The following is an 11,489-nucleotide window of genomic DNA, read 5'->3' as shown; positions in this document are numbered from 1 at the left end:
CCAAGATGATAATTTTAAAAGGCTAATTGATCATTAGAAAACCCCTTTGCAATTGTTAGAACAGCTGAAAACTGTTGTACTGATTAAAGAAGCAATTCAACTGGCCTTCTTTAGACTAGTGTTACGTAAAAGAAAGTTAATATAAGAGCAGCAGTAAAATAACAGTAGAGAGGCTATATACAGGGGGTAGCGGTACCGTTAATATGTGGGGGCACAGGTTAGTTGAGGTAATATGTACATGTAGGTAGAGTTAGTGACTATGCATAGATAATAAACAGAGTATCAGCAGTGTAAAAGGGGGGGCAATGCAAATAGTCTGGGTAGCCATTTGATTAGCTGTTCAAGAGTCTTATTGCTTTGGGGTAGAAGCTGTTAAGAAGCCTTTTGAACCTAAACTTGGTGCTCCGGTACCGCTTGCCATGTGGGAACAGAGAGAACAGTCTATGACTAGGGTGGCTGGAGTCTTTTACAATTTTTAGGGCCTTCATCTGACACCACCTGGTATAGAGGTCTTGGATGGCAGGAAGCTTGGCCCCAGTGATGTACTGGGCCGTATGCACTACCCTATATGTAGTGCCTTGTGGTCGGAAGCTGAGCAGTTGCCATACCAGGCAGTGATGCAACCAGTCAGGATGCTCTCGATGGTGTAGCTGTGTAACTTTTTGAGGATCTAAGGACCCATGCCAAATCTTTTCAGTCTCCTGAGGGGGAATAGGCTTTGTCGTGCCCTCTTCACAACTGGCTTGGTGTGTTTGGACCATGATAGTTTGTTGGTGATGTGGACACCAAGGAACTTTAAGCTCTCAACCTGTTCCACCACAGCCCGTCGATGAGAATGGGGGTGTGCTCGGTCCTCCTTTTCCTGTAGTCCACAATCATCTCGATCACGTTGACAGAGAGGTTGTTATGACCATGCTGTTTAGTCAGATTCATGATATTCCACACCGTTCAGGTGGATGGATTATCTTGGCAAAGGAGAAATGCTCACTAACATGTATGTAAACAAATTTGTGCAGAAAAGGAGAGAAATAAGCGTTTTGTGTATAGAACATTTCTGGAATCTTTTATTTCAGTTCATGGAACATGCGGCCAACACTTTACATGTTGTTATATATTTTTGACCAAGTGCGCATGCCCCAAATCCACTTAAAGGAGAATCGTCATTCAACGTCTCCTGTAAGCCCAGATCCTGGTTCAGATTAGGCTGTGTTTTTCTGGGTCAATTTAGTCAGTTTATAGTATCGTCAATTGTCACTGAAAAATAGGTGTTTGACGAATATTTAGTGACTTTTTGTGGAAGAAATTAAAACTGGAGCAGAGTTATTTTTAGAGCTATAGCCTGCAATAAGACAGAACAACCTAGATCTGGTACAGTGTGGCGATGCAGATCTTACCATTACTAAATTACTACTTGCTTGCCTACGAAACCCTATAAATTCATTTGAAACTGATTTGTGAGTAAAAATATGTAGTCAGACAACCTTTTTACAAAACCTGAAAGCCTGAAAGGACTTTAATACTTCATACAAAGAAAACATTTTTGAGTCAAGGACGGACTATGATGTGCTGGTATAATAGGGTTGTTCTACGAATACACTCTACAATACAAATAATTCCAAAATGCATTGTCATAGTTACACTGTGGCTTTCCTATGGGTAGAATAGAATGCTCCTTGAATCCTAATTCTATGGGTTATAGAGTATCTATTGAAGCCACATCAAACTTTAACAATAGCTTTTCCAATGTTTTCCCCCTGCAGCATTCCCATAAAGGCAGCAGGCATGTTCTCAAAGCCTTCGGTGACTTGCTCACGACACTGCAGTTTCCCCTGTGGATGAAAACACTACATTATGACATTGTCATTCAGCAGTCACCTCCCAGCTAGCACATTTGGTTCCTTGGAAGTTTTGGGAATGTACGTTTTTGGTTTCCCATTGATTCTGGGAACGAAGCCATAATTCTCCTGATTGTTAAAACAAAATGTTTTTTAAAATGTTCTGAGTACGAAAGTGAAAATTGCAAAAGCTGGCAATTAGGCCTACCGGCTAATGGAAGATTTGATAAGCCTTTTCAATTCTAGTTAAGGATACGATAGTTATCACATTGGATTTATTAACTACAAAAAGGTATAATGTGTTTTTATTTTAATTCTGATGCCACAAAAAAACGATATACAGTCACTTTTCTGGGGTTCGAACCGGTTCAGAACTTTATTTTGCTTGTCAGAGCAGTGGAACGGAACAAAAAAAAATTGAAAATAATTTGTTCCAACCCTGCTTTTAACTTCTTTAACTCATACAACGCTGTTCATTTTAGTCTATTAAAACAGACCCTATTTCAAAGGATCATTACAATCAGGTGCGGCCAACAAACATGAACACACAGAAAGAATTATTATTAAAAAAATAAAAATAAAACTTCTTACTACATTCTTTGAACGTTGCTAATGTTTTCTTATGGAAGGTTTTCTTAATGTTCTGAGAACGACTTTAAATAGAACCATGAGGAAACCTGTCAAACGTTATGCTGAACTACTGAAATTCCCACAGAAGAACGTTGTTTCTTAAGGTTTCAGACGATTGCTTTAAATAGAACCATGAGGAAACATTATGGGAAGGTTGTATGCAATATAACAACCATGCTTTAAGAAACATATGGTTCTCAGAACATTATGTGCTAGCTGGGTATAATCTAAAGTATACAGTGGCAAGAAAAAGTATTGTGAACCCTTTGGAATTACCTGGATTTATGCATAAATTTGATCTGATCTTCATCTAACTCACAACAATAGACAAACAAAAGTGTGGTTAAACTAAAAACATAACATAATTTAAACATTCATAGTGTAGGTTGGGAAAAGTATGTGAACCCCTAGGCTAATGGCTTCTCAAAGCTAATTGGAGTCAACTAACCAATCAATGAGACGAGATTGGAGATTTTGGTTAGGGCTGCCCTGCCCTATAAACACTTAGAAAATTTGAGGGTTGCTATTCACAAGAAGCATTGCCTGATGTGAACCATGCCTCGAACAAAATCATTACAGCACACCGTATGTTAGCTATGGGAAGGTAAACTTGCCAGTATATTAACTATAGGCTCACTAACTACCCAACGTTAATTGACTTGATTATTCCCATTATTCTTAGCTTAGCTAAATGGTATAGTCGTTGTGTGTTCTCAATGGACATTCGGGTGCCTTTGTAAATTCACTTCGGCTATCTAATGTGATTTCAGAGCATTCTCCTGAGTGTAGCAGAATAATGGATTTACGAGCACTCAACACCGGTTGAATATGGCCTGTGTGAGTTAACGTCGGCAAAAACGCGTAATTAAATTGTTGCCAGAAACAGTCACCAACGCTCTGGATAACAAATTGCCTAACCAGCTCTGTCAGGGCGAGTAAAATTGACAAAGCGGTCACTCATTTGTGTCTGGAAGTAGCTAGCCAATGTTAGCTTGGGTGCTTGACTGCAGTTGTAAGGTCAGAACGCTCAAATCAACCCTACTCCTCGGCCCCAGCGTCCAGTGTGCGCTCCGAGAGCAAAATGTTCATTTGTAAATTCAGAGCCTTGTCAGATTGTTCGTTTGTAAATTCAGAGCGATCTGACAACGCTCTAAATTTACGAGCGTACTCTGACACTCCAGATAGAATTTAAGAACACACCCTAAATCGTAAAATGTCGAACTAGTAATTTGTTATGCTACCTAGCTAGCAGGTGGTTGCATAGCAACATCATCAACTTCCGCTAGACCGGCGAAGAGCTAGTACGCTCAACTGAAAGGATACTGTTCCGTTTACAGTGTACTAAAATTAACTAATAGTATGTAGTATACACTATGTTAGTATGGGTATTTGAACACAGCTATAGTATGTGACAAACATTTCATATTGTAAATGTGAATACTTGCAAGCAGGGTGTACAGTTAACAGACATATTCAGAATATGTAAAACATGGTGTCCAAATTGATTACCATAGAATTGTCATGATTATGATTGGACAGTTTTATCTATCCTGAAATCTCAAACCTGTTTTGTGCTAACATTCCACTCCTTGTACTCCATGTCAATGCTAAACTGTGTGCATGACAATGAACAAGGAGTGGAATGATGGCACAGACTGAGACCCAGGCTAGTTTTTGTCCCAAGTACTGTACTTGCCTCTCTCTTCCAAGCCATGAGTCTCCTCAGAGACTCTGGGTTCTTATGCTCCCACCTGCCCACCATGAAGCCCTCCATCTTTAGCTGCTTGAAGATCATGGTCAGGTGGGGGTATGGGCCTGATAGATAAGATTAGATACAGTGCATTCAGAAAGTATTCAGACCCCTACACTTCTTCCCCATTTTGTTGTGGAAAAAGGCTGTAACGTAATAAAAAAACTGAAATTACATTTACATCAGTATTCAGACCCTTTACTCAGTACTTTGTTGAAGCCTTGAGTCTTCTTGGGTATGATGCTACAAGCTTGGAATACCTGTATCGCAATTTAAAGTCCCAAAGGGTCTGAATACATATGTAAATAAGGTATGTTTTTTAAAATTTTTAATCACTGTGCACTAATTTCTAAAAACCTGTTTTCGCTTTGTCATTATGGGGTATTGTGTGTAGATTGCGGAACATTTTTTAATGTTATCCCCTTTAGAATAAGGCTGTAACTTAACAAAATGTGGAAAAAGTCAAGGGTTCTGAATACTTTCTGAATGCACTGTAGATAGATTGATATAGACAGAAATAGGAGAGAGAGGTGATGTATAGGCATATTTTTTTATGTTGATTTGACCATTTAAAATACATAAAGAAGCCACACCAAGCAACAAATACATCTACCGAAATGGCAGAGGATTATATACACAAAAAGTCTAGACTTGTTTCCATTGTGGTCCTTTATAATGGAACACAGAGTTCCAATATGTTAATTCATATATTTCTATGTAATCTCTCATGGCCAGATCTATGTAAACATAACTGGTACAGTAGAATATTTTGTGATTGATTGAGATGCATACGGTTGTTCCGGTGTTTGGGTTATTCGTTACTGGTTTTTCGGTGCTAGCATCTATTCAAACATGGGACATTCAGAGAGGGTGAATGAAGCGCCCTGTTCCGATTCCTCTCCTTGTTTTAGCATTTCTTGATCCCGTCTCTTTAACATGTTTGGACCCGGAACTTAATCGAGTAGTTGACCAATTACATGAGACTAGTTCTTGGTTAATAAAGATGATTTACTATGCAATGAAACATGAGTGAAATGCATTCAGTTGGTCACAGGTCAGTCTGAGTGTAATGCTGGCTAATGGTGCTCTCTAGTGGAATATTAAAATGAGCAACATTGACAACATATCAACGTACCAATACAGTATGAGAGTTAGGCAATGTAGACTTGACATCTTTGAATGGTTTTGAAGATGAGAGAGAGAGATCAGACCTGTCTGTGGATTGGTGTCATTATAGGTTGAGATGCTGCCGCACACAGCTATCCTTCCAAACTGCTTCATCTGAGGAATGGCGACACTGGAGAAAAGTCCTCCCACCTTAAAAACGGAGATGTCGAGCTAAATATGTTAAGATGAAATAACTATTACCCAATACTGACAATTTATATCCATGTCTAATAATATTAAAACCAGAGAAATACTACTTTATCACTAAATATTAACCCTCCATATCTAACAATATTACCAACTACCAGAGGGAATTACTACACTTTATATAACTACAACTAACTACTTTATAACCTACGTTCTCAAAGAAGCAATCGTATCCGTTGGGCGCGGCAGTCATCAGGACCTCCTCCAGTGAGTTGACTGTTTTGTAGTTGAAGGCCTCATCGAAGCCTAGCTCCTTGAGGAAGGCCACCTTGGCATTGGAAAAAAAAAGTGAGTGCTGGCCCCTTTTTCATTTTCAGGATAAGCAAGGATAGAGATCACTAGAATTTGTGCCTCCCAGTATTTCATCTTAATCCCTTTTTACCTTGTCGTTGGACCCAGAGGAGCCCACAACTCTGCAGCCCTTGATCTTAGCGATCTGGCCCACGATGGAGCCCACGGCCCCGGCAGCAGCGTTCACCAGTAGGGTTTCTCCAGCCTGAAGTCCCAGTACCTCCTCCAGACCGTACAGGGCAGTCAACCTGAAGTCAGAGCACAAAGGGAAGATGGAATAGAAAACAACTTCCATTCAAACAGAAATGTGTATTTTGCGATTTGTTTATCCATTCTCAACCTCCTGGAAACCATGCACGTACACACTGGTGACCAGTCTGCAGTCAGAGAAAAAGAGGGGTAGCTCGTTAATAAGAAATGTAACTACAGTCACCTAGCTACAGTAAGATAGCCGTCGATGGAGTTTACTTCCGTTAAAACAAACCGTATCAAACTCATTATCAACACAAGCAATCATACACATAACATCTGTGTATCACCACCAACTGTCTCGTCATCCTAAAGCACTGATTACCTTTCTCCCCCTCGTCTCAAAACAATCCTCGCTTCAGTCATGTGTAACATTTAATTACTTGTAATCAGTGTTGTAGTACCCGAGTCCAGTCTCGTGACCACATATTGAGTATCTCGGTCTTGGATACATTTTTACTCCGTCTTGGACACGAGGACTCATAATTTCTTCCCGAGACCAGCTGAGACAAAAACTCAAAATTATCAGCTTCTTTTCTGTCAGCGCATAAAACCGCTTCGTCAGGCCAAATATTTACACTCCATGTATGACACATGAATATCTTATCACCTATTGAAACGTGGGCCTCCTACTTTACTCGTAGCATTACCGTCCTTTCCTTTCGTAGAAAAATATCCTCAAACTTGGTGGCGCTCATCAGAATTTCCTTGATTCCCTGGCAGGGAAGAGTGGGGGAAATGGTTTGAATGTTCCGCGCTCACTTTTAGTAAGGGAGATTGGGGAAATTGTAACAGTGTTTATCTATTATAGGCCTGTTTGAGTCCGCAATCATTTGTAGAGTGGCACTCTATTTGCCCTCAGCATCCATTTGTTTCGCCATTCTGACTGGCTAAAGAATCCATATGTTGTTCTGAAATATGAACACAGAAATAATGGACATTTTTAGCTCTTATAATGGTGGCGATTTGACAAAATTACAATTTGCTTCGGTCTTGAATCGGTCTCGCTTTAGGTGGTCTCGAACCCAACACTGCTTGTAATATTTTAAATTCAAAATAGTTGTGATTCAGTAAAATCTGCTTTTTGTTCTATGTTGCTATGTCTGTATGCTACGTCTTGCTTGTCCTATGTTGTTCTGTCTGTATGCTATGTCTTGCTTGTCCTATGTTGCTATTGTCTATATATTGTAATTGTTTTTAATAACCTGCCCAGGGACTGCGGTTGAAAATTAGCCAGCTGGCTAAAACCGGCACTTTTACTGAAACGTTGATTAATGTGCACTGTCCTTGTAAAAATAAAATAAACTCAAACTCAAAAACTAAAAGAGTTCTGTGGGAAAGCAGAACAGGACCATAAGTGGTGACCGTGACCTGCTCGCGAAGATACCTGGGGCCCAAATGTTTATTTTATCAACCTAGAAGGAAAGCATGCAGCTGCTTTTCCTGGCAGACTTGAAGTCAACATTTTTTTCTGCCTTTATTCTGTGAGCTAAAACTATGAAACAGTTGTGCTGTAAGCTCTCCCACACTAGCTCCGCTGTTAGTATAAACATATGTCAGCATACCTCTTTACCCAGGACGCCAGACCGTGACATGCATTTCTCTTCTGGCATGAAAATATAAATATTCTACTCTTTGTGGCCAGAGGTTCATAGTGACCCCCCCCCCATATTTTACCCAGAAAGCACCGGCACTCAGGAAGCCCCTCCTCCTTACCCTGGCATGCCGATGGCCCCCAGAGCCAGGGACATGGAGACATCCTGAGGCCAGTCAGACAGAAGGCATGTCAGACCTGTCCCGTCAGACACAGTGTGGGTCCTCCAGCCGCATCTACCAACCACATGGCACCCCACAGGGAAGGCTGGGTTGATGCTCTGGATCACCCTACAAAAAAAACACACACAAATAAACAAACTGAATTAATGAGAGTTGTTTATTATAATTAAAGTCTGTCTACAACAAGCCTGTGTCAGAAGACACAGATTGTAAAGTATGCTTAATGGAGAATCTTCCATTGAAAGTGCTTTTTAGTTACAGAGAATGCTTAATCTGGGTCTATATGAACCACCCTTAGTGGTTGTTAAATGGTTTTATCTGGAGGCTAGATCGAAGACATGCTGTAGGAAGAGTCAATGGAAGCCTTTGGGATTTTCCCGAAGTATCTGTACTCCTTTATAAAGACAGTACTCAGGCAATTTAAACTAATGAAATAATTTTAAAAGCCCTAAGGGGCAGGGAAGAGTCATTGGGTTCTGTATATTTTCCCAGACTGACTCACTCGCACAAACAAACTTTCTCAGTGAAAACACATTGAACCACTCACTTGTGGCAGGAATGGAACCTCGGTACACACTGCCAAGTACATTCAATTTGTTCTCTTACAACTGAAGCCATGAAGAATAATCTATGGCCTCAGAAATTAAAAACAGGTGCAGGACTTTTTCTCTTCCAGTAAACAGCAGGCATGCATGTCACCTCATGGTAGAGAGATGAAACGCAGATAACTTGGTCTGCATCCCAAATGGCACCTCATTCCCTGCATAGTGCACTGCTTTTGACCAGGGGCCTAAAAGCAGTGCACTATGTAGGGAATAGGGTGCCATTTGGGATGCAAACTTGTTTATTTTCCTTACTTGGCCACTTGAGTTCCGATCATCACTTCCCCCTCCTTCATACGCACTCGGCTGAACGGTCTGGAAACAACCACAGATGGCAGGAGAACAATCAGATGCAATGTTTTTCTGTACTATCTACTGAAGTATGTGATTTAGTAATGTTATGGAAAAGTCAATACTGTTCAGAGAACTTTCAATGTTCTAATGTGAAGAGTAACATCTGCCACACTGATCCTCAACACTGGGGCCCCTCCTGTACTCCCTGTTCACCCCCAAGAGCGTAACCAACCACAACACCATCATTAAGTTTGCTGACGACACAACAGCAGTAGGCCTGATCACCAACAACGATGAGACCGCCAATTGGTAGAAGATCAGAGACCTGGCAGTGTGGTGCCAGGACAACAACCTCCCCCCCAATGTGAGTAAGACAAAGGAGCTTATCGTGGACTAAAGGAAAATGAGGGCCGAACAGGCACCCATTAGCATCGACAGAGCTGAAGTGGAGCGGGTCGAGAGTTTCAAGTTCCTTGGTTTCCACATCAAGACAGTTGTGAAGAGGGCATGACAACACCTTTTCCTTCTCAGGAGACTGAAAAGATTTTGCATGGGTCCCCAGATCCTCAAAGTTCTACAGCTACACCAGAGAGCATCCTGACCGGTTGCATCACCGCCTGGTATGGCAACTGCTCGGCATCTGACCGTGAGACGCTACAGTGCGTACAGCCCAGTACATCACTATGCAGTGTCAGAGGTAGGCCCCAAAAAATTGTCAAAGACTCCAGTCACCCAAGTCATAGACTGTTCTCTCTGCTACTGCACGGTAAGCAGTGCCGGTGCACCAAGTCTGGGACCAAAAGGCTCCTTAACAGCTTCTACCCCCAAGCCATAAGGCTGCTGAACAATTAAATGGCCACCCACACTATTTACATTTGATCATATTCCGTATAGATATCACATTACATGAGTCATGACAAAAAGTGTTCAGTGGCAAATGTTAGGGGAATCCCTCCCTGTCCATTTTTCTGTCGGAATTTTCTCCTACCTCATGTATGGATCTACACTGAGAAACAGTGCCTCCAAAAGCACCTCTGAAACAGAAAAAAAAAAAAAACATGAATGTATGACATCACTTGGCTTTAGTCAGGTACAGGAATGTTGTATTTAGTACAAGTACAGGTCCAGATAGCCTCAGTAACAGTGCAGATGAGACCTTCAGTCATTACCTCCATCTTTAGGCTCTGGCAGCTGCTCCAGCTTCAGCTCAAAGTTGCTGTCCTTCGGGAAGCCTTCAAAGTGACGTGTCAGGACCCAGGTCTTGGCTTGAACCATGGCTCTTTGCTTTGGACAACTGAAAGAATAGGCTGTTTACTTACTACTTAGTTAGTTACTTGCTATGCCAAAATCTGAAGTGATCTCAGAGCTCATCTTGAGAACCGTTTCTTCTTTTCTATATGTGCTAGGAATTTTGAGGTAAAGAGACGAGCAGTCAAACAATATCTATTTGCTTTATTACAAGTTGTAAGAGGGAGACACCTCCAGCACAGAAGCAGAGAAAATGTCTAGCAAACCTCTTGGAGACCCTTTATATCCTAATCAGACAGCACCAAACGTTCTGTTAACACCAGCCCGGGAGGCTTGTAAGGAAGACAAACAAAAAGGAAGTGACTGAGCTGCAACAGAATCACACCGTGTTCACACAATGTCATCAATGCAACATTGAATAATCTGTGTCCTCTGTCCTTGTTCTTGGACCTCCAGTCTGGTGTCAATCACTATCAACCCAGATGAGGATAATCCATAACTTTCAGGATCAAGTCGAGTGACCATCAACCCACACCTAGAGTTTCACAAACAGAACACTGGAAATAATGCGTATTTCAGAGAGGGAAATATATATAAATATGCTAAAGATCACTCTAAACTGAATTTGAACTTTTCCCCATAACAGCAACCTTTTCTACTTAAGTATCCTACATTTAGCAACATGTTACTGTCAAGTCACCTATATACAAATATCATACTTTGAGATCCAAAATAACCAAAGTGAAGAAATGTAAAAGAGACAGTTGAAATACCCACATGCGTCTATCATAGCAGGAAGATGAGAAACTTGAATACTTCAACAAAGGTTGTTATTCAAAGACTTTACCTCACTCTCACTCACACACACACACACACACACACACACACACACACACACACACACAGGGGGAGGGGAGGGGGGGGGGACTGTGCAGGAAAGAGTGCACTGGTGCCAGAAGATGCTGCACAACTGAAAAAACATGCTGTTTAGTACATGCATTGATTTACAGTACTGAACAGTTCTGACTGTAGTGCAGGTTGCTATCTAGAGTAGCTAAATTCACATGGATTTATTTGCAATCTACTGCACTAGATTAGCTTGCTAGATAAAGGACTTGCAGAACCTAGGAGAGCGCTGTGCATTGTTGCAAAGTGAATGCCATGCAAGCCCGCTTCGCAGTGGGCTGTCAACCACAACCGGTGAAGAAACTATCTAAACATTTCTCTCCAAGAACGTGGTTTAATATCATGCGGTACTCAGCAAAACTCACCTCGAATAAATGATCAACAAATGGACACCTACCGGTCACTGCTCTCCATGCAGAATGAAAGAACTATCAAAATTTCACAGAAAGGACAAAGAGAGCGTGGGTAAGACTGTGCTCGACTACTGTCTCATAGGCTAAAAACGGTTGTTAGTCGATCCGCCTCCGCGTGACG

General features: G+C 41.3%; 1 protein-coding gene across 4 annotated transcripts; it reads right to left on the bottom strand.

Annotated features, from left to right (window-relative positions):
• Nucleotides 1–1,482: 1,482 nt before the first annotated feature.
• LOC112214623 (prostaglandin reductase 1) lies at nt 1,483–11,487 on the bottom strand. 4 transcript variants are annotated; one of them, XM_024373517.2, is made up of 10 exons: nt 11,353–11,487; nt 9,971–10,095; nt 9,790–9,835; nt 8,763–8,822; nt 7,846–8,013; nt 5,972–6,128; nt 5,741–5,857; nt 5,427–5,532; nt 4,162–4,280; nt 1,483–1,829 (listed from the first exon to the last, which is right to left on the bottom strand). In XM_024373517.2, exons 1-10 carry the CDS (start codon nt 11,367–11,369, stop codon nt 1,719–1,721), a joined length of 1,026 nt encoding a protein of 341 aa, XP_024229285.1. In that variant the 5' UTR covers nt 11,370–11,487; the 3' UTR covers nt 1,483–1,718. The 4 variants fall into 4 exon arrangements, with proteins under 4 accessions (XP_024229285.1, XP_024229286.1, XP_024229287.1 ...); XM_024373518.2 differs by having other exon boundaries at nt 11,321–11,446; XM_024373519.2 differs by lacking the exon at nt 11,353–11,487 and adding an exon at nt 10,435–10,584.
• Nucleotides 11,488–11,489: the final 2 nt, after the last annotated feature.

Source organism: Oncorhynchus tshawytscha, linkage group LG09 (assembly GCF_018296145.1).
Source record: "Oncorhynchus tshawytscha isolate Ot180627B linkage group LG09, Otsh_v2.0, whole genome shotgun sequence".
NCBI classification, from domain to species: domain Eukaryota; kingdom Metazoa; phylum Chordata; class Actinopteri; order Salmoniformes; family Salmonidae; genus Oncorhynchus; species Oncorhynchus tshawytscha.
This window is presented reverse-complemented; position numbering and strand designations above follow the sequence as displayed.

What these genes read in the sequence shown, in the direction of transcription:
- LOC112214623 (XM_024373517.2), bottom strand. An exon ending in GGGGCCATCGGCATGCCAGG is followed by an intron (nt 6,129 to 7,845) that starts GTAAGGAGGAGG and finishes CTCTGACTTCAG; the next exon opens with GTTGACTGCCCTGTACGGTC. An exon ending in CCTCTGGGTCCAACGACAAG is followed by an intron (nt 5,858 to 5,971) that starts GTAAAAAGGGAT and finishes TCCAATGCCAAG; the next exon opens with GTGGCCTTCCTCAAGGAGCT.